The following is a 22804-nucleotide window of genomic DNA, read 5'->3' as shown; positions in this document are numbered from 1 at the left end:
ATAAACAAATAGGATGGAAAAAACAAGGACTCTTCTAGCAACTTACTATTGGCATTGAGCTAAAAGTAGTGCCACTCTTAGTTGAATATCTGCCCCATCCCATTCAGCCTTACCTAAACAACCTGCTGTTTACTGTGCTATGAAAGAACACTGGAAAAACAGGCAAAATTTTAATCTTACTGGTGAGAAGTATATCTGCATAGATTTGTCTCCGTTTACAGATTGGCAATGCTAGCATTTTTCGTTTCGCTGTAAAAAATATAACACTATGATGACAGTGAAGACAGAACATCTTCCATGTTACTGACAGATGTGTCAATTGTGTACAACAAAAATAGAAAACATGAAGAAAAAGACCTGTTACAATAGGAGAATCCATATCTTTTTTCAGAAAATTGCATTATTTAATAAAGTAATTAACAAAACAGTTAAAAGGAAAAAAAACAAAATAAAAAAAAAAAAAAACATGGAATGGCATGCGGTAATATCCAACGTACATACTTGATGCATATCTGTTAAGTGACCAGTGACAAATGTAGGATTTTTAGACAGACGTAAATCATTGGGAGGAGCCCAGGTGACCACTCTGTTGTTTGGCCAAAATCCCTTCCCTGACAAGGTAAAGGGATAATGAAAAGGCCAGCATACAGTAAGCTCATATCATAGTATATCATCAATAACATTTTTTTGTGCTCCAATGAATCAGACCAAAAAACAAGCAAAGCCGGCTCAATGGCAAGAGCTGCAAAACAGCTGCAACATCAGACAACACTAAAACCAATACAGTACTTATGTATGAGGATATGCATTGACACATTCAACATTGACATGCACAGTAACGTGTGCCACATACTGTCTGTCACTTGACATTTTAATCATTCTGCATACAATGGTGTTCCTTAGGGTGGGATAGCAGGCTGCGTGGATGTATAAAAAAATACTGATATGATGAGAAGAGTAAATGTCTGTTGGGCTCGAGAGATTTCCTTGGATATCATTTTCCAGCATTCAAGCCTAAGTCTGTAGCCACCGAGTCCCTGTAACATCTCAGGACATAGTCAACCAGAAGCCTGGTGGCCATGGGCCGCCAGCTTCCCTGTTCTGCCGTTGAGAAACCTTAGCCTGAGCTAAGGTCGCCGTTCACGCCAGTCTGTGCGTTATCTTAGGTGGATTTGAGTTTTTTGGTCCGAGGAGAGGCTCCATTCTCAGCTTTAAGAACTCCATTTTCATGGTGACCAACTGGCAGGGAGAGAGTGAGGTGAGAAATCAGGATGTCTACTAATGCGGAACATGTCAGACAGTTAGTGTGGTCTGGACAAATCAAAGAAGCAGGGAATGATGGGCAAGAGCAAAAAAAAATGTGTGTTTTAAGTAAGGAATCATGACAACTCACATTCCTGAAAATTGTGATATTGTGAAACTGTTGTAGCGTCTCTCTTCTGTAGCTATTTATTTGCAGATGACAACAGTGTATTATGAAACATATTTGACTGGGTGTTTATACTCACGTGAGTCTCGCTTCAGCGTCCGTAGGGGTTGTTTTGGGGCTGCCTTCTTGCGAACAGCCTGTTCGTGTCTGAACTCCCTCCAGCGCCTCAGCTGGAAGCGGATAAACTTCCAGAGTAGCCAAGATTGGGTCAAACATACCAGCAGTAGAACAGTCATCCTGAAGGGGCCCAAGGCAAGAAGATTAGTGCAACTGTGTATTTTTGAAAAAAATGGGCCCTGACATTGTGTGCTGCATTAATGAAATTACTTTCTGGCCTTGACAAGTGTTATTGGATGAAGGTCTGAGGAATATTTCTTAAATTTACTCCTGGTTTGACAGTAACAGTTGCTCTGGGTAACAAGGGTGAGATCTAGACCACCCTTTTAAAACAGATTAATTTGCGCTGGTTTCCCCTGTTTGTGACCATTTTTTTTCCCAGAGATATCCTTAATGAATGTTCTGACTAGTCCTACTGTAACTGCTGGTATAATAAATTATGATTCTGAAATATCACATTGTAACCGTGACTGATCAAATCCCATTTCATTTATTTATGGAGATGTGTTTTTACTTTGAAATTAAACAAACAGTCATTTTCTGTCAATAAGCTTCAAAATTCCTGGCTACAGCCACTGAATTTATGTTGTAAAACAATAAAATATGAAAAGGTCAACACTTTTATGGGCACTAAGTGTATTTTGACCTAATAGTTGTTGCAATAGCTGTAAAAAGTAATAGCAGTGCCACAAAATGAATCGTTATCCACAAATGTAGGACATATATGATTTTTTTTTCTTCTTTTCACTACTGTCTACCCACATATGGCTTTACCTAATAAGCACAGTATTGAAGTTGCCCATCTCCCAGTCCAGCCCCTGGTTCTCGGAGCGAGCCAAACCAAACCCCACAGCCAGGAACATCAGGGTCAGAGTGGCCATCCGTGTAAACACAAAACTGACCGCCCACAAGTCAAACCTGAAGCACAACACACAGGGAAGTTATGGTCAATAAAATAAAAATAAAAAAGTACTAAGACGATCGACTCCAGTTAATGATCATCAAACCAAACAAGGCAACAATAAAATGTGCTGTAAAAAGGTGAAAAAACAATGAAAACACGTGATACAGCAGGTTAGAGAGGAGAAGAGAACAGCCAGGAGAAATGAAAAGCAATAAAAAGCCAAAACCATCAAGCCACCGGTGACATTACTTACATTTTCTGATGGTTCTCGTCAGTGAAATAGAAGAGTCTGGCAATGTGGAAGCCCAGCTCTGACACATACTGGAGGAAGAGGAGTACCAGACCCACACGACTCAAACTACACAGGAAAGAAGAGTAAAGCAGTCAGGCAGAGGTAATAAGAGAGGAAAAGGATGGATTAGGTGACAAAAGAAATAACATAGTGCCGAACATCCCTGGAAACGACACATTTCCGGACTGCTGATAAATCGCACTTCAGCATCGATTTTTTAAAAACAGCAGGAGGAGTAAAGCGGAGCCATTAAGAAGAGCTGAGGAATCTGCCACGTACTGATTCAGGATGATTCACACGTCACTTTGAACTTTGGAATGTTTCATCGTTCTTTGTTATTTCTTTTCTCACTCTCCATGCATATCTCTTGATAAGACTTTGAATATGCAGGATTTCAGAAAAAGGTCCTTCTGTCGGATGCTTACTTTAACAGATAGGCTGCAGAGATGTGCAACAGATACAGGCAGATGTACTGCAGCTGGCGAGAAATGTCTTCCTGAAAAACAAACAGCCTTTATTTGCAAAGGTACCACATTTGCAAATCCCGGAGCGCTTTGTTCTCTCTCTCTCACTCTCTGCCTAATGGACATACATGCAGAACATACACAAACAGACGCGTGCGCGCGCACACACACGCACAAGCTTTTCTAGTCACACTCCTTAACTCCTCCGGTTCCCAGGGCCTCCTTACTGACCTTGCGTACTTTCTGGAAGTAGAGCTCCGGCAAGGCATGGAGCCAGTACGCCAGCTGAGTGAGGTAGAAAAACTTCACCTGAAACCTGGAAAGCAGGAGGAAGGGAGAAGGGGCGAGAAGGAGAGAGAGTCAGTGCAATTACCACTGCCGCAACAGTGATTTGTTTCCCATGACTATGCAACTGTCAAAAAAGTGAAAAAGGTCACCGCGACAAACTGCATTAAATGAGTTATTTTTAATCCCATTCCCGCAGCTGGAAAGTGTGCAATACTAAGGTTTTGGCTCTGTGTCCAATGTGTATGCAGAAGACTTTTTAGAACACTGCAACCGAAAGGAAATGATAATGAGATACAAGCTACAGGAGGTCGACCAAAAGCTGAATTACCAACCGGCCATACCGAGCAACTGGGGGCCCCGAGGCCCCTGGATTCACTGTGTGGGTGAGTTAGTTACTTTGTAGTAATTTGATTCATTTCAAACCAGTTCTGAAATATACACCACTAAAGTACCATATAAACTGAGTTACTCAGGCCTGAAGATAGCTCCCGCAGTTTTATTGAGGACCCTGTATCAATATATAGTTTCAATACCTTTAATGTTTTAGTTGATATCAAGCATGTATTTTGCGTGTTTTTAAAATCAATTTGTATTCGGCACTAACTGTGTGCTGGGGAATCTAAATTGGGGCCCACGGATAATCCTCCGGATCGTATTGAGCTGATTACCAGTTAGCAATACCTGTCAGCTATTAAAAGAGGTAATCAGCACTTTGATGTGTGACTTCTTCAAAGCAACAGACACGTAAACATGCTCTAAAGTGACTAAAATATCAGTAAACACATTGCAGGTGCATTTTAGGGTAGATGGTAGAGCTAGTTGTTATTAGTCAGTGCATTGCTCAACTAAATATTAATCAGCAACAACTCTGATTATCAGTTATTCAATTTTCTCTTTTAAGCTAAAATGCAGTCACTGTTTTCAACTTCTCAAAAGGGAAGATTTTCGGATTTTCTTAGACTTCTATGATGGTTAACTGAATACATTTGGGTTTTGGACGGTTGATCAGACAGAAGAGATCTGGATGTGTCAACTTGGGCTTTGTGAAACAATGAGGGGCATCCCCCTCCCCCCCAAATTTTCTAACATTTAATTACAAAACGATTTACGACGATTACTCAAGAATAATCTGCAGATTATGTGATGATGAAACCAAATGCCGATTTGGTTGAAGCCGTAGTACAGTTCTATGGATAAATGAGTCGATGTGCAAACTTGTTAGTCAAGTGTATTTTTAATGAAGAAAAAAAACATTATGGAAACCTTGTCATATTCTTTTTGCCAGCGCTACTTGTACCGATTTTATGGTAATGTATCACTGACAGCGCAAGGTTCATCGAGTCACACCAGTCATACCTGAGGTGTACGTGGGGATAGTTCTCCCAAAGGCTGCTGGGATGCAGGAGATATCCTTCCTGTGTCAAGAAATTAGAGAGAAGAATATTTAAAAAATGCCTCATTACCGTCGTTCACTTGTGTGTGTGCTGAAAGTAAATACACTAGTTATCCTTGATATGCGTCTATACGTGACACCTCCTGAACTAGATAGTTGTCACACGATACCATACAATATAATACGAGTAATCAGAGTAAAATCTCACTCACTGTTATGAGAATGTAAAAACTCCACACACTGGAAACCAAGTGGAACACACACAGTTGCCCCGACTCATTAAACTTAGTGTTCTTGCTCTTGGAGAGGTGGAGGCGCCGGTTGACTTTCTGCAACATGAACAACACAACAGAGCATGGGAAAGCAGCTGGATCCAGTCAGGATGGGTTGGCATGTTGACTCTGTTGTTGTCTTGCACAAGGAGGAGTCACAGTGATACAAATAACTAAGACAAGAAAAGACAGCATTTACTATTTATGGCTTTTGCTGAAGAAGTGTTCCTTTCAAGATGCTTTGGAAACCGTGGTGACAGAGCTAAAATAAAACCTCATTCCTCCTCGCTGGCCTATTTCTAAACAATGACACAAGCGATCGTACTCTCAGATGGATCAAATGCGACTTGCTCTTCCTGTTTCCACAGCTCTACCCACAGAGCACTGGAGCAATGTCAGCCCATTTTCAGTCCGATTTAGTCCTTAAAAAGAGTCAGCATTGCTGCTCATAGTGCTCCTATGCCTTCGATGTGGTAGGTTTTGACCTATTCTTTTTAATGTACCGTAAAGTGTATTTGTATGCAAACACGCTGAGAGGGAAACTGCTCATATCCTGGTTTCAGTGTAATGTGTCTGCATAGCCTTGAAAATATTAATAGCACAGTCCTGTGCTACTGTGGGAACAGTAAGCAGACCAGACATCTTAAAATATTTTAAGTATTTTTCAGGTTCATCATTGCAAATATAATTTGGTACTAATTATAGGGGAAATCGAGTATTAAACTGGTAGACTTGCATTTGGGTATTTCAAACTAAAAGCTGCATAATGTACTGTAGAGAGTCTTTTAGTCAGTGCACAGCAGGTCACCTGAGCATGCAGAAATGAGAAATTGGTGTACAGTGTACATAATATGAAGAATAATGTTTCTGATAATAAATCAATAATGAATCACTATTTATGTGGGTTTAAAAAGGAGCAGTTCTTTCATGGAAATTGGTGCCTAATTACATTTGCTTTCCAGGAAACGTCCTAGGAAATTGTAAGAAAAGTACAGTGTCTCTTGAAAATAATCGGTATACGTTGCCGACAAAACAACCTACAACATGCCACAGGATATGACTCTGTGTCACCCTGTCTATGACATCTCCCATGCCCAGTCTTTCCTGATGCACTGCGCCACACTGGCGAGGTACTTACATCCAGAAGATACTCCTGCACTACTGCGTGGAGGATGATGGCGATGAAGAAATAGAAGAGGATGGTGGCACAGTCCTTCCATCCATAGTGGTAAAACGTCACCTCTCCCTCTAAATACACATTGGAGGGGTCAAAACACACACACACAGCATGTTTGCAGTCAGAGGTATGTAAACATCCTGGAGCAACTAAAGTGTTTTTTGTAGTCACACCACAAAAAAGCAGTAATACAGTAATGCAACATGCAGCAGCAACAACAGCAGAAGTGAAACCTCTGGCCATGCTCATGAGTCAAAATGGGTAAACAGGTCAAACAGTGTGAATTCAAATGAGTCCTTAATAATAATTCCTCAACGGCACCACATACCTGGTGATAGTGTGGTGACATTGTACTGGGGCTGAATGAACAATATGGCCGTCTTGGCTGTAGCCTGGAAGTTAGACGAGACGTTGATTAGCAACGGATTTCAGCGAACCTGTCTCGAATGCAACCCCAAGAAGCCAGTCATCCAGGTGTCATCAAAGGGTGTGTGTGTGTGGTTGTGTGACAGGTGTGTGTAGAGGGAGAGAGAGTAAGACTCCAAGCCTTTCAGAATATATGTTGTTGTTTACAATATGGTCAAGTAATTCGTCCCCCCCTGGCATGAATTCCCTAGGGTCTGCTGCTGAAAAATCTGTCAGCATGATAAGGCTCGTGTCAACCCGGGGATGTGGAGGCTGCAGAAGAGATTCCAAAAGTATTTTATAGTCAAGCATCCCCACAAAGACTTGCCTTAGACCAGCATTACCCCAACCCTTTTTTGGCCTGTGGCCTCTCAAAATACAGCAATGTGGCCCCTTGTCAAGGGGGTTGCGTGTGTCAGTGAACTGTGAGCAGTTCAGCCAAAGTGGGATTTTCACTTCTCAAATCGTTCTTATGACTTTGAGAGACCTGATAAGACTATCTAGGATTTCAAAAGAAATTAGCAAAGGCTTAGATTACTTTCATTACCGATTAATTCCTTGATTTATTTGCTAAAATAATATAAAATAATTTTTTATTTTTTTTTTTTAAATGTGTCTCAATCAATACCAGGTATGTAATTTTTTTTTTTTTTTAAAAGGCAGCCCTGTTGAGATACCTCAAGGGACCCAGTTGGTCGCCTGGCCCCCTGTTCAGTGGAACAAGTCACCAGTCACTCCTTGAGCGCCGAGGCCGCACAGGTGACTCGTCAAACCCCAGTCTCAAATTCAAGAACCAGCTGCAGCCCTGTTGCTCTCTTTTCCCAAACCGAGAAAAATGAAGGAAACCCCCTTCTTATTCATTCTTCTTTTTTTTTTTTTTTTTTTTTAACTCGGCCAGCTGTGCGTTGGCAAACCAGGGTTCCGGACTGAAACTCCGCTAAATGCCCCAGCGGCAGCTCGTGCATACACACATGAGAAACTACTAGCTAATGAAACACCTGATCGATTCAGTCACTGTATGTCAGCGGCGAAACACCCCCCCTCCCCGCTCCCCGGGTCACGACAAGTCTGTGCAGCAGCTGAGCCCACGGCAGCCAGCGGCCGCGGCTCCAAAGATTGAGACGTGGCAGTTAAACTACCGCCGTCAAGCCAGCGACGAAAAGTCACACCGCTTCCGTTTCTGCCTTTCGACGTAAAACCCCCCCCCTAATGACGGACGTGCGGTGGAACTCGTTCCAAGCAACAGCGAGGCTTTTAATTTGAATGCTAAAAAAGCCTTTACTTCCTGTCTAAATTTGGCTGAGTGTGGTTTTTCTGACACACACACGGTGTGAATCAAAAATGTAGCAGCGGATTGTCTTTCCTGGAAACTGGAGCAAGACTTTGCCAAGAAGGCAGAACAGGTGAATTTTGGAGAAAAACAAATAAAGTCAGACTGTGTGGCTTTTGAATGGCCGCCTGTGTCTATGCCAGCAGGGATGTTTTCCCCAGTTGTACCCCGATTTAAGAAACCCCTTCTGGAATTATAGCATTAACAGCGATAAACTAGCAAAAACGCGTGAGGCTGCACTTAATACCGCGGCGCTCTCGGCTGCATCTCTGTGGCTCAGTCTCATTAATCACACGTTGCTACTTTGCGGACGGGGCAACATTCATTGTTCACCGAACTTGCAAAAAAAAAAAAAAAAAAAAAAAACCGCAGCAAAGCGGCCACCATATCCGCGGCACCGATCGAGCCGAGCAGGCACCAAAAAAAAAAAAAAAAAAAAAAACCTTTTTAACACAACAAACGACAGAAATCCCCCTTCGGCCGAGCGAGACTTCGCCTCGCTCCGAAGCTACATCTTCGTACGTGCAGCGGGCTTGCCATCTTAAAACAGCTGAGTGGGACGAGGGGAAAGAAAAAAAAAAAAAGAGGGTTCAAACTCACCTCAAACATCAATCCAATCAAAATGAAAATCACAAAACTGAAGACGATGTCGGCATGGTTCTGAATTAAGAACTCCTGGCTGAAGAAAGGGTAGCTCTTGTTCCTTCGGCGAAATGCCATGTCAACTCACCGCTGTTTTCCCTGCTATTTTATAAATCAGAATTTTTCTGACTACGAAGTTCAGGAGTTAACTTTCTCGCCGGCGTGCGCATGCGCGCCGCCTTAAAGGGCGAGTGCCGTAAATACCTCCCGCGGGGCCATTCGCACGAGAAGCAAGTGCTCGGGCCGCCGTGAGCGTTTCCACCTGAGGGGTCCCAGAAAACGTCCAGAAACCGTGCAGTTTCCGAAACCGGACTCGCTGGGATTCCGGAAGTACGAGAAAGCGCCGATCCGACGTGAAATAAGCAGAGAACACGCGGGTTCCAGTCAGCCCAACACGTAAGCTGTTTATTGCTCATTGAAAGCCACCAGTGGCCTCACTTCAAAAGTGTCATATAGGCAGTCAAGTGGGTGCAAGAAAAAAAAAACCCCCAGCATCACATCACCGCTTTGAGGATTTCATCCCCTTTACAGAACAGCAATGAGCAAAAATGCATCTGTCCCCTAGAAACAGCAATCAAGCGCGCTTAAAAAAAAAAGTCACTACAAGTGCCTCATAAGTATCTTTTTACAGTTTTGTTACACAATAGAAGTTTGAATTTAAAGTCAGTGCCTGAGACCTTTTTTTTTTTGTCCTTTTCTTTTTTTTTCTTTTTAGAACATAATGAAAATCCCCAAAAAACATTTCAGCAAATACATGGTCAACATGTAAATTAAGTTAAAACATCAGACACAGTTGTTTTGTCAGGCTGACATACTAGCCCTGCTCAAAGCAACGCCAGTCAACACGATTATATGAAAAATACAGTACATTATTCTCTGATGGGAATTGGAAGTTTTTCTTATGGGAATAACAAAAAAAAAAACACAGCAATAGACATGTGATACAGAAGATACTTGTGCTTTTGAGAAGCCAACAAAGCTCTGGCTTACGCGCTGAGATGGTTAATATTCAAAGGTCAGACACTCCTGCCCCCTTTCGATCTAGGAATATCTTCTCTATTCTCATAACCGCTGGCAATTATTAACATGAATAACAGCAGTTTCTGTATGTATCACAGAGACTATCAGCTCTCCGAGATACATAAGGCGGCTGCATAATTTTAGTAACGTTTATTGATGTAACTCGTGGCTACTCCCTTAACATGTAATTACAACCTGCAAAGGAACCAGTGTTCATTTTGTTGCGCAGTATAATCGCTGCTAATCGCTAAAGAATGAAAAAAATGTGTAACGTCAGGTAGAAAGTGTGCCTGAGCTCCCTACACCACCCCTGTGGCTAATTAGCTCTTTATTTATCTTCTTGATGAAAACGCTGCTGAAGGTTTCACAACTGTGAGTCCAGCTTCTGGGCAAAGCAATACTTCTAGAAAATGGTTTATGGTTTGGGAAGAGTGCAGGCTATCTTAGCGTTTTCCCCAAATTGTTGCATATACAATACCCACATTGTACTAAATATATAGGCATACAGAGGTGAAATTGCTGCCAGCCTTTTCATCATACAACACTAGGAAGATGGAAAAAGCAGCCTTCCAAAACGGTGCTGTTACTCTTTCCCTAATTCTGTCGTGAGAAAAGCTAGAAGTTATCATCCTCATCTCTTCGTGACATTATGAGCTGCCTCCTTGGACCTGTGAGATGAGGGACACCGGAGGCAGAGTCCGGCACTCCGGAGTCCAATTTAGGAGTGGAAGTGCAACGCGGCCCGAACCGGCCCATGAGCCCACGGACATCTCTGTGAAGGGCCGGATCACTTGGGATGGAGTTGAGGCGAACTCCGTGTTCCAGACCCCCTATGTCCCTGTCCAGACGGATGTTACTGGTGCTGCTGGGAGACTGAGGGTCAGCGCTGAAATACAGGGTTGAACTAGACTCTGTCGGGCAGAAATATGGCTCCGGACTGTCTCCAAACACAGACTTGCCCTCCGGTGAGCTGCGTTTAAAATCTGATGTGGGTGACTCCAGCGGGCTCTCCATCTCCAGACTGTCATCTTCTGCTTCAGCTTGCTCGGTCGACGAGGGTTCACTCACGCTCTGGAACTCATCTTTGCAGTCCGACAGCGGCGCCGGGCCTTTCCCCTGAGACTCAGAGGTGGAGATGCCCTCGCAGCTGCCTCCTGCTGTGATAGTGATTCCCTCGTTACTCTTAAACTCTTGGTTGTACTCCTCCATGTCCAGTATGGCTGCCGCCCCGCCGGCCCCGTACGCTCGGTTGATCTTCCCCAGGTCTCCGGTTTTTAGGGCCAGTCGGATCAAGAGCCAGTGGTGGTGGTAGCAAGGGCAGGAGGTGTTGGGCCGGCCTCCACAGGTTCCTGGGTGCTCCAGCAGAGTACCGGCCACACCTGAGATAGAGAAGCTGCCGTGGTTTTGAATGGAGGGAGCTGGCAAACTTTTGTCCCCGAGAGAGATGGAGGAGTCCCCCTGTTCTATACAAGCGCTGCCCATGTGGTTGTGGTCTGTTCCCTGGCAGATCTCTGTTGACTTGGGATGGAGGAACCGGTAGTACAGGACAAGAGAGGTAGCACCTGCCAAGCACAGGGGCGGGACATAGTTGATGTTAGTACATAAAGAATGTTTTGGTACACCTGTCACAAGCAATTGTCCAAATATTATTCCAGAGAACACTGCATCCACCCTGGCTTCGCCTAAATCCAATTCCGGTGTTGGGTATGGACAGTAACCACATAGCCAAAAATCTGAATTTCCCAGCATTTGACCTTCTCACTTCACTCATTTCTTTGGTATCCTATGTCCCTATCCTTTAGTATCCTACAGCGCACATACAACTCACTGTCACGTGATTGCTTAGTGTAGTTTTTTTAAAGGAAACATTACAGGTCACTGTTCATTTGCTTTAATGTTCAACTCTTTCAAAGTATGAATGTCTTGGCTGGTAAATCTGGACTACCTCGCCAATTATGTTTGTACTTTTGCAATTTTTTTAACGAGTAGCATTTAAAGGGAAATTTCTATTTGTAATGCAATAACACAGATAGCTTCGTTGTTATACTTAGAGTTACTTTTAACCTATTTGAGTCTCCACTGGGGTTATATTACTCACATACCACACAAACTATTAGACTATTTTGACATTGGTCTAATTATAAGCATTAAACATCAAAACTTCTGAGACCAATCTCTTCTAAAAAAAAAAAAAAAAAAAAAAAGGGAGTGCAGATAGAGAGAGTGACTCACCGAGGAGAAAGCTACACAGCACAATGGTGGGAAGGGTCATGCTATCCCATGATGCTTCACTGAGGAAGTCAGAGGCGGACAGCAGCAGAGTGGCGTTCTCGACGAGCATGAACTAAAGGAGGAGAGAAGGTCACACAGTCAGTCATCCGTAGACAGCTTTACGTCACTGTAAGCTAAGGACGCAGAGAAGAGGATGACGGTGCAAACTCTCCGCCTGTGTGTGTGTGTGAATGTGTGTGTGTATGCCTGCCGCCATGAGACAGTGCTGTACAAAACAACACTGAAAACAGGTACCAGGATTAAACACTGCAGAGACTGTTTAAGGTACGGCAAGTCATGTCTTACGGCATAAAAGCTGGCCATGCGGAAGCGCGAGGGTCCGTCTTTGACGTTGAGGAAGAGGAAGACGTGGACGAGCCCCATGATGCCATTAAAGGCACGCCAACACCATGGGCCAGTGCAGATGTCTGGTTGCTGCGATACCAGCCAGAACGAGGCTGTGAGCCAGTGGAAACCTGGAGGTCAACGTAAAAATAGACTGGAAGGTGCAAGCACGATGGAGGACCCGTGTACAGTGTATCAAGCTGATGCAGAGGAGCAACTGAACAACTGGACCGAAAGGCCATAATGTATCACTCCAAGGATAATCACATAATTCATTACCTCAAATGTAAATAAATAAAAATCGGATGTTTTTTTAGGTCCTCCGCCAAGGAGGTTATGCTTTCACCTGTGCCTGTTCATTTGTTAGTAGGATCATGCAAAACCAATTTGCACCAAACTTGGTGGATGGACGGGGCACGGGCCAGGGAAGAACCCATCAAATTTTGGGACAGCTCCAGATCGTTTACTATGAATTTGATTTCTTTTTCTCTGAAGTCTGGTGTATGCTGTTTAACATTGGACTTTGAGGAAGTATGTGCTTCACTAACTGACGTTCTAGTTATTTATAAATTACAGGTCATGCGGAAGAATAATAAGAATCTCTAACTTTTAGTTATTAGTCATTGAGGCTCTTGCGCCTTTATTTGCATTTGTATACTAGATTGCTATAGTGCAATGATTGTTTCACTGCGCCCTTTGTCCTCCTTTTAAAAGGTGTCAGACTGAAGTGTCAGCTACACAAAAGTGTCCACGGAGCTTGCTGCTCACCTGCTACTCCACAGACCCACCAGTTAAAGACCCGGGCGAAGAACATGAGGCAAGTCACCCTGGCACCCAGCATGCCTGCCCTCCACACCAGCTGGCACAGCAGGGCTGCCGGAGGCATGGCCAGGTGGCCTGGTCGGATGAGACAGCAGGCTCTGCTGTACAGCACCAGGGCCCAGGAAATAGACAGCACACACAGACCACAGCAATAAGCCACTGAAGGTAAAAACAGAAGGGGAAATTATGAAGAAAAGACATTATCTCCTATTCAGACATTTTCTAGAACAACGGACGTCCCAAATATCACGTGGAGCCAGTAAAGCAAAGGCAAGTTTACCTGGTGACGTTATGCCCACATCTGTGGACACCACGACATACGCCTGCAGCAGGCTCTGGGGCAGTGTGAGGACAAGGGCCTCCAGCAGCCAAAGGGCAGCAACATCTGCCTGCTGCATGACAGCAGCCCCGAGCTCAGCCACTGAGCCCTGCGTGCGCAAGACAGACCTCATACAGTCCCATAACCTGCCAGAAGAGGGGGCCAGAGACAGACACCGAAGGAGAGATAAGCAACCTCTTGGTGAAAGGTTCAATGACAGAAGGATGCAAATGTCATTTTTACTGTCTACTTTGATGGGAATGAAGTCTGTCACCCATTGTTCCTACAGCAAAGGGCACAAAGCAGCATTTGCTGATGATTTATTTCCTACGAGGGCACAGTCTACAGACATAGTCTAAATATGGAAATGCTGTTATATTTTGCACATAATATCCGGAGTTGGAAATGTCTCACCTTTTAAAGATGCCCAAGTGCAGTATGTGTATGACAGAGAGGTAGCACCGCCTGTCATCACCATCATCATAGTACCATTTCACACTTAGCAGTTGAACTGCCGTCCCCGGTAGAAAGAGGCCCAGAGTGAGGCCCGCCCACTGCGTCTCCTCATTCCAAAGGTAAAACCCTATGCAGTAGATCACTGACACACGCACGCATGGACACACACGACAGACATGCAGATGCAAGACGGCATAAGTATTTTGTGTTCCTATGTCAAGTGAGATGTCTTTGCTCTCTGTAAAGAAGTCATATGGTTAAATTCAGTCTGACGTATCGTGTAGTCATGCATCTTTTAAAGGAAACGGAGTACATAAAGCCTGGCGTTTGTGTGAGGATTTTTTGAGAGCTGCAGAGACCAGCGGCGTCTTTGAGAAATTAGAGAGCACATACACCTGGCTCAAGTGAACTGTCCTTTAAGAAGAAGCTGTTCTAATGAGACGATACAAGGGCTACGAAGACGAGAGCAGAGGAGTCTGATCCAGGGCTTTAACACAGCCTACAATTACTTGTCTCTAGTTACACACACACACATATACATATATACATATACATACATATATATATATATATATATATATATATACACATATATACAGATATATATATACATACATACATACACATATATATACATATATACACATATATATATATATACATATATATATATATATATATATATATATATATATATATTCAGTATGTAAGACTTCTTGCACTCTTGCAAAATACTAACTTGTGCATAACTGTATGGCTCATTTTAACTAACGCCCAATATTTCTGTGGCAAGCGAATTCCAGTGCAGAGTCCATGGAGCAGTGGGTATTTTTATCAGACGGGAATGGTATATCTTCTGAAGACAAAGTCAGACATTGTACACGTCCAGTCACCTCGTTTCTCTTGTGTCCTGCCCTTGCTCCATTGATCTGCTTAGTCAGGGAATCATCACCCTGTGCTGCAAAGTGCTTTCAGTACAGACTCCAGATGTGCATGAATTGGTATATATCAGTAGGAACAATAATAATAATAATAATAATAATAATAATAACATCAATAATAACAACAAGGAATATTTTTATAAGATGTTTTTGGGCTGTAGGTGGAAGAGAAATCTAAATGTTGAACATTATCCCTCTAGGTGTCAAGGACAGGCCTTTACTGGCTAATGGTTAATTAAGATTAATGGTTACATTGAATCATTTTTCGTTTGTGTGACCCTGCTTTATGACCCCTGGCAGACCTGGGGCCACGGTTTGGCCCACCCAGCTGGGCTAACCAATACATTGCTATGCATTTCAAAAAAAAAAAAATCAAACTGCTCGGTTTGTCAATTCAGTAGTAACGCTAATCACCAATTGAATTGTGTTTCTAGTCTGAACCACGGCTGTTGTTGGAAGAGCTCCAGCACGAAGCATCATGGCAGAGCAAGAGCATTTTTCAATTCATTATAGCCGATGAAAAATACCCCACACAAACAAAACATTTCCCTCCAGTGTTGTTTTTTTTTTAAATCAAGAGATTCAGTATCAGCTCCTACACCAGCAAAGACTCGCTGCCCAAGAAAAGCCCTGGCGCCGGGAATTCTCTGCCCACTTACGAGCGCTGCGCTCCGCCGCGATAACCAGCGCCGACACGCCGAGCAGGACCGCCTGGCACCGCGCTATCCAGCACCCGCTCCGCCGGGCCGCCGACGGCATCCTGCGGGCGACCGCCGCGGCAGCGTTCATCGCGATGCGAGTAGGTGGGAGAGCGAGTAAAGCGGTGACATTATCCCGGGCATCCTTCACCCCGGGTACATCCGCTCCTTTCTTCTCCCGCTGCCTGCCCCCCCCCCCGTCAAACACGTCTGACGTCACTGCGCGGTGTTAAAGGGGCATCGGTCGGTTGACCGTCCGCCGCGACAGTGGCTGCAGCACAGCTCTCCTCCCCCCTCCGGCCGGGGAGCATCACCTCTTCCCCAAGTCTGACCGCTTCGTGATGTAGATCATATCTGCCTTTACGTCTCATTGCAGATAGATCTCACTCATTTCCCAGCGGCAGACGGGATTCAAGACACTGATCTGAACTCCTTCCCATACAGAGAGGTCACAGGTCAAGGTCAGGGTTTGCGGGCTCTTTTTGTCAAGAAACAGTCAAGACCTCTGTTAACTCTTTTCTTCTTCCATTGCTTTTCTTGCTCGGAAGCAGAGGAGTCAGCTCCAGAGGAGCTGGTGGGCCCCCTGTGACCTGATCGCGAGCGTGTCCTCAGCATTGACGATGCACGATCTGTATGTTGGAAGCTGTCTCGTCGATGGATGGCCCTCTAAGCGCTGGGCCACCCGACACCCTTTTAAGTTCGTGAAGTCAGGATCGCAGAAACACAGAACAGAAGACTATGTCTGTCCCTGTAGTTAAATGTCAGTTTTATTCTTGTGCAGTCAGCTTTTGTTTTCGTTAAGAGAAGTGCTGCTGAGAAGTCAGCTAACATCTGTGTTTTTGTATCTCAGAATAAACTGTAGCGTCATCTATTGTGGGTTCATTGTCTGTCAACTGATTAATACTGAAAGTAAAGCATGGACGTGTGTGTGTAAGAAATTAGCAGCCGTATCTCATTGACAGTGGAGATAACTTTGTCGTGTGTTGTTTTGGGTTTTTTTTCCAGGGTGAAGGGTTGACACTTCCCGGTGGAGAGTATCCCAAGACTCATAACAGGATGTTTATCAACGTCACCAACTCCCCACATCAGCACAGTGCGCGCAACACGAAAGCAAGTATGGATGGTTCACACAAGCGGCTGAGGTTTCGTCTATGTGATCACCTCCGCACTTAGGCTCGCTCACACTGCACAGTCACGCCTGCACATTAATTGTCACTTTAATTGGTAGACATAAATACGCACACATAGGCCAACAGAAAAACTCAGTCTTCACACAGTGAAACCACAAATAAATACAAATTTTTTTTATGCATGAATCACATGTTTAGTCGTTCCGCGAAGATGCTCTAGAGATACAAAACAAATTATAGAAAATGTCACAAATCTGCGTTTTTTTCCCCCACTTTAGATTCATATTAACAACAGAATAAATTAAGAAAGATGTGTACATTAAACCAATCAAGTGGCTGGTCGCAGGCCGTGCTGGTAAAGTTTTGATTGCTCCCACACTACAGTCTCTGTAGAGTACGGGCTAGGCAGTCCATGATTGAGATAAGGCTTTACTTCAAATAGGGCAGTAACAGACAGCTGCTGAGTTGACCTGTAAGGATTATATGGCTGGATTAGCAAGGCTGGATTAGCAAGGCTGGATTAGCTAGGCTGTTTTAGTTAGGGCTCTGATATGCAGTTTGACTCCAGCTTGATGCTGGCTGGGTGCAGAGGTAGAGGGCCGCTACGATGCAGCTGAACACCAGAACACTCCTGCCCTAATTTGCAGATGCTCAGCTCAGTCTCCCCTCTGGCGCCATCCTGGTGGCCCGAGGTGTGAGACTCCATCTTCTGTATTAGGTCGGTAAGTTTCCCCTTATCCATCTTGGCCTCGGTAGCCATGGCCTCAAGCTGCTCTGCCGCGTCGCTCACGTCAAACCTCTCGATCTCCGAGTTCACTCGGTGTAGCTCCTCTGGCGAGTGTCTGTGGGACGCCGAGGGGGAGAGAGGACAGAAGCCCTTGAGGTGCACCTGGAGACTGCAGTAGTGGAGATAGGCACAGGGACAGCGGGGACACTGATAAGTTCGTTCCCCGGTGTGGAGGCGTTTGTGGAGCTTGAGGTGGACGAATTGAGTGAAGCGGGCTGGGCAGAGTTTGCACTGGTAAGGCCTCTCACCTGAGTGTAGCCTCTGGTGGGTCTTCAAGTTACTGGTGCTACTGAATCGTTTACGGCACACCTGTGTCAAAGCAGAAGCAAAAGAAAATGTTTCGGTTGTTCTTTTGAACTTTCAGACTTTCTTGTCTCAGTCATAGTTACTGCTTTTAGTCTTGATTCTGTAACGTAATGACTATCAGCGTCAAATACCAACAGTGAGGATGATTTATGGGCATTAAAGCAATAGTTGTGTCTGGTTTGTTGTAAGTGTAGAAACATCTAGTTGGGTTTTTTTATGGGTGATCGCATGGTTCTCCAGGCCAAGAAATAATCAAACACATAACCCAACGTAAAACAGTGAATTTTTTTAATATCTCAACTTCTGTACGGATTGATGAAAAGGGATATAGCATTAGCTTTGGAGGCGCTGGTAGGTGGATTAGATTACCTTTGGACAGAGCCAGGCTAGATATTTCTCCCTGTTTTCTAGTCTTTCTAACCGGCTGTTAATTCGAGCTACGTATTTATCGTACAGACACGAGAGTGGTATAAATGTTCTCATCCAACGCTCAACAAGAAAGCAAATAATTGTATTTCCAAAAATGTCGAACTACTGCAGTAGCCATACCTTGCATTCATGTGGTTTCTCTCCTGTGTGAACCAGGTAGTGTTTCTGCAAGTGGGCCAGCTGTGTGAAGTTTTTACTACACGTCTGACACCTGAAGGGACGCTCTCCGCTGTGTACTCGCAGGTGGACCTGAGGGCGGCATGTCAGAGATGAGTGTTTATGTTAATTTGCGTTATTTACATCAACTAAATAAACGTAGGTGGCTGGTTAATTCTGGCATTTTTCCCTCCCTGCTTTCACATGATGAAGAGGAACTTACCTTGAGGTTCGACAGCTGCCCAAAGACCTTTCCGCAGACGTTGCACTCATACCGGATCTTTCCATTCTGCCTGGTGAGAGGGTAAGACAGAGTCTTGTAGCCAATGATCTGTCCTCCTTGCTTGGTATTCCTGAGGTCACCCGCATCCTCAGTATTTTTCTGAGTAGCAGAGGTGGGTCTGGAAGGGAGGCAGTCTGAGGAGGCAGCCATGCCCACTGGTGGTGAGCATCCTCCGGGGGCAAGAGAGGGCAGTGCTCCACAGAGGGAGGTGACCACGGATGAGGCGCTGGATGTGGCAGGTATTGTGAGGTCTGCATGGACATTGCTAGGAGAAGAGTGTTTGAAATCTCTGAGGTCATCTAAGGGGATCCTGAGGTAGTCTGTCCTATTGGATATGAGGTCCTTGTTGTCTTTGTGTTCACGGCTTGGTGAAAGAATGAGGTCTTGTTTGTTACTGGATAGTGCAAGTATCAAGTCTTTGTGTTGGTTGGCTAGAGGATGGAGGAGGTGTGCGTAGCCGTCGAAAGGCAGCAAATGGGAGGAGAGTGTTACGTGAGGTTTCAGTCGATCACTGTAGAAAGGGTATGAATGAGGTAGAATGCTGTTAAGGCCAAGTGAGTAGTGAGGGAGATAAAAGGGAGCGTGCCTCAGAGCAGGGTGAACTCTGTCAGGCACAGAGGGCTCTTGGTAAGGGTTTGCTAAAACAGGGCCTTGGCTGTGCTGAAAGCTGAAGTCCAAAATAGAGGGGACAGGACCACTTAGTGCTGGCCTTTTGGCAGCTGGGGGGCCGGAGGATGGTAGGGATGGCAGAGTTGAATATCTACGGCCATGGATAGATTCAGAGTTGGGCTGGATTGGGTAGACAACGTGAGGACACAAGGGAAAAACCGCTGAGAGGCCGGTCTGAGACAAAGGGCTGTCCAGACGTCCGGGGCAGGTAGTCAGGGATCGGGAGGGCTCGGCTCGGAGGATTTCCGAGACGCTGTGTCCTCGTTTCCCCGTCGTTTTCTCCTGATCTTGACCCTGTTCTGTGAGACAGAACAAAACAGTGGAGACATGACATGTGAAACGGGAGGAATCATTTTTAGATGTATAGTAGGCGTAACAGAATCATCATTCCACTGAGTGACACATACACCCATCACTACTTTCAAAGGTGCCTACTCTAGTCCCGCCAGTTGTTTTATGCTTTAAAGATTAAAAGATATGTGTGTTTTTATCAGGTGTGTGTGCCCTGTGTCCCAGACGTCTTCCTGGCACCCTATGAAACAGGACACCTGAAGTGAAATAACAGGCCTCTGATCAGGATACAGATAGCACAGAGGACGGGAGTCGGGGCATTAGAGGGCTGGTCAGTTGTAAGTCTATTTTCTGTCCCAAGCAGGACAGGATATACACAGGATAAGACACAACTTTCCATTTTAAAGCGACTGATGAACCACAGTTTCACCCAGACATAAATAATCCTAAAAGACACTTAAAGGAGTGGAAGACATACCAGTCATAACACATCAACTAACCTATAAATAATATTTGTTTTCCACTGAATTCAATGCACAGGTCAAGCTTGTGAACTCTGGATCCAAATCTATAATTCATATGAGGAAGTCCTTCCACTTTATACTCGGGAAGAGAGACTTAGAATAGACAAAGGCCACAAGATAAGAAACAGAGGATGACTAAATACAGAAGTAAGTATCTATGTACATTTCACCTACTCTCAGAATTAACAGCAGCCCACACAAACACAGAGCAACTCTTATCTACTGCGTGCTCCCCTGTGTTACCCTTCCCCCTCTCCTGAGACACCAGCTCACCGGCAAACAAACAGTGATTGATATCAGTGAGATATCAGTCTGTCAGTGGGTTGCCTTGTCAGGAAGTTTAGGTACTCACTGGAGCCCTTCCTACCTCTCTTGCTCCTTAGGAGCTGAATAAATGAGGGGGACTCGTGCCAGAATGCCGTCAGAACCCCAGGCAGCCTCTTGGGCGTGAGCATGTGTTTGAGCGTGCGTGAAAAGGAACATTTTGGTGTGTGCATGTGGCCTCTTTGCTAGAATGTGCGCTCTTTGTTTTTGTGAATGAAAGGCAAATGTTTTGTTTGTGAATCAGCTGCCAGCTGTGTTTCTATGTAGAGTGCAAAAAAGGGAAACTGAAACATTGCCTAAAGTCCTGAAATTGGTCTCATCTTTCTCAGGTACTATGGCTACACCTGGAGACAGGTCCTCTCTGCTTTCAGGACTCTACTCTCCTCCTTTGTGTGCTGTTTTTACAAAAGGGGCTGTGGTGGGTGTGGTCAAGTAACTTCTTAAACACCCACACAAAAGAGTGTGTCAGTCGGCCGGCGCTTTGATGGGAGGCCTTACTCCACAATGACAATACACACCAGGCATGTCTCAAAGCATGGGCACGGGGATGGTTTCTGTTAACGGCAGCAACACTCAGTCCTTACACCTTACTAGTTGGATAATACTACTACTATATACATACTTACCGGTACTGTCAATAGCCAGTTGGCCCAGGGGAGGGTAGTTACAGCGCTGGGCGAATTCAGGGCAGTACCACACAAGCAGTTCCTGGCCCAGCTGAAGGGGTTTGATTGTGTAGAAGTAGATGTCCAAGCCGCTCTGGCACGCAACCACGTTCTGCTCCTTCACAGAACAGGCTGGGTTGACGTAGCGCATCCAGTTGCTCCGCTCCTCGTTCAAACCGTCCAGGATGTGGTGTAGGTGTCCCTCCGAGAAGACCTACAGTGTCAGAGACCCAGAGATGAGAGATAACCTCGGTGGCGAAAAATCAACACTGTGACACGCTCTGAACCTGAAACCATGATGTCACAGGTTTCCTGGTGCTTTTATGGTAAATACTGTATGTTCTTTCAGCTGAGATAGGTGATGACTGTCTTTGTGGCACACAAGTTGTCTAGGGTTACGAAAGCAACACTGAACACGAATTTCGCTGTATGACTGGATTGTGGTATTGGGTTCACTATCTCACCCACTACTACTCTCACTGATCATCCCTGCATTTGAGTGATTGCTGACCTTTTAAAAAGCAATTAAATTCAGCTCATTTAAAGGGTTACCACTCCCTCTCTTTAGGTCTATAAAACTGCTCTTTATACTATCTGCTCTTTGGAGCTGTGCTGTCGCTTGAGTCATAGCTGTAATGTTAACAGATTGTCTGTGTTATGGCTGTTGCAAGGTTTGGTTGGGGTTGCATGATTTCAGGGTTGCTGACTCTAAACTTTAGAATTACACAGGCGTCTGTGTGTAATGGAAGATGTCCTGATGCTGCTGATTTGTAACATAACTGTTCTCAGGCTCAAAAGCCACTTCCTTGCTTAGTCAGTGTGAGAGTTTGTGAGCCCGGGGAAGCGCGGACATTTGTATGGTGTATTTACTGGCAGCGATACCACTGCTGAGAGAAGCAGAGATAGAGGAGAAGCACTGCATCACTGAAACCAAACAGCTGTGTGCGTGACCTCAGACAGCCACGAACAGAGCTGGCAAACACACTTACACACTGCATGCACTTGTACAACCCATGTAATCTAGTGTCACTTAAAGATACATAAGCATTAGCAGATAGAGTCATACTTTCACAGGATCTCAGACTTTGACCACAACTGTTAACGCGTGCCGCACAGCCACAGCAGCATCTCCAGATGGAGATACAGGATGTGAACAGTTTTGAAACGCCGACAGATGAATTTCACAAATCCAGAGACACACATGCAGCTCACTTACCCTCCAGAAGTACTTTCTGTCAGCGTCTGTCTGCAGTATTTCATTTGTGTAGCTTTCCCCCACCAGAGGGCCAAAACGTGTCCCCTTAGGAATCAGCTCCTTACTGGTCACCCCAAGCACCTGTTCAACAAGGAGGACAGAGAATCATCAAACCACAGAGTCGTTCCCAAATTGGAGGGCTGAGCAATCAGCCGGATACACGCTGAGTTGAAAAACATAATTAGAGGGAGGGGAGTCTTGGGAATACAGTCCTCCTTATCTGACCCTTCATCCACAAGCCTGTTTCTTGGTGAGTAACCAAAAGGATCAGGTCAGTTCACCAGAAAAATTGCACATTGAGAATGACCCCAGAAAAATGAAACAATCAAGCGATTAGCTCTTATTATTATATATGGACTGTCATGACAAAGCTTCCGCAGAGAAAATTTTGCAGGGCTGT

General features: G+C 44.8%; 3 protein-coding genes and 2 long non-coding RNA genes across 7 annotated transcripts in view; 2 read left to right on the top strand and 3 right to left on the bottom strand.

Moving 5' to 3' along the window:
* Positions 1-157: 157 nt before the first annotated feature.
* tram2 (translocation associated membrane protein 2) lies at positions 158-9006 on the bottom strand. The gene is made up of 11 exons (XM_040126191.1): positions 8672-9006; positions 6665-6728; positions 6298-6407; positions 5100-5216; positions 4851-4909; positions 3438-3522; positions 3168-3238; positions 2704-2808; positions 2321-2464; positions 1509-1666; positions 158-1239 (listed from the first exon to the last, which is right to left on the bottom strand). The coding sequence occupies exons 1-11, from the start codon at positions 8789-8791 to the stop codon at positions 1163-1165; spliced, it is 1110 nt and encodes a 369-aa protein (XP_039982125.1). The 5' UTR covers positions 8792-9006; the 3' UTR covers positions 158-1162.
* LOC120789463 lies at positions 8071-16696 on the top strand. Of its 2 annotated transcripts, none has more exons than XR_005707391.1 (3): positions 8071-8144; positions 13064-14065; positions 16591-16696. It is a non-coding gene; the product is annotated as an uncharacterized LOC120789463 (long non-coding RNA). The 2 variants fall into 2 exon arrangements; XR_005707390.1 differs by lacking the exon at positions 8071-8144 and adding an exon at positions 9051-9109.
* On the bottom strand, positions 9262-15676 carry xkr5a (XK related 5a). Its single transcript, XM_040126189.1, has 7 exons — positions 15547-15676; positions 13905-14088; positions 13452-13636; positions 13118-13330; positions 12311-12480; positions 11966-12077; positions 9262-11295 (listed from the first exon to the last, which is right to left on the bottom strand). Exons 1-7 carry the CDS (start codon positions 15674-15676, stop codon positions 10349-10351), a joined length of 1941 nt encoding a protein of 646 aa, XP_039982123.1. The 3' UTR covers positions 9262-10348.
* A 115-nt stretch (positions 16697-16811) lies between the features above and the next one.
* The window catches only part of prdm1c (PR domain containing 1c, with ZNF domain), a 22473-nt gene continuing 16480 nt past the window's right edge, over positions 16812-22804 (bottom strand). For both annotated transcript variants that reach the window (XM_040126185.1, XM_040126184.1), the window contains exons 3-7: positions 22366-22485; positions 21111-21363; positions 18617-19644; positions 18358-18486; positions 16812-17811 (exon numbers count right to left, since the gene is read on the bottom strand). In XM_040126185.1, the coding sequence (XP_039982119.1) occupies positions 17254-17811; positions 18358-18486; positions 18617-19644; positions 21111-21363; positions 22366-22485 (2088 nt within the window). In that variant the 3' untranslated portion in view covers positions 16812-17253. The remainder of the gene's footprint in view (positions 17812-18357; positions 18487-18616; positions 19645-21110; positions 21364-22365; positions 22486-22804) is intronic.
* LOC120789462 overlaps positions 21358-22804 on the top strand; it is a 9966-nt gene continuing 8519 nt past the window's right edge. The window contains exon 1 of the long non-coding RNA XR_005707389.1: positions 21358-22654. This is a non-coding gene — a long non-coding RNA (uncharacterized LOC120789462). The remainder of the gene's footprint in view (positions 22655-22804) is intronic.

The sequence above is a fragment of the Xiphias gladius genome, chromosome 4, assembly GCF_016859285.1.
Source record: "Xiphias gladius isolate SHS-SW01 ecotype Sanya breed wild chromosome 4, ASM1685928v1, whole genome shotgun sequence".
NCBI classification, from domain to species: domain Eukaryota; kingdom Metazoa; phylum Chordata; class Actinopteri; order Istiophoriformes; family Xiphiidae; genus Xiphias; species Xiphias gladius.
The sequence above is the reverse complement of the archived record's forward strand: the minus strand, read 5'-3'. Positions and strand labels throughout refer to the sequence as shown.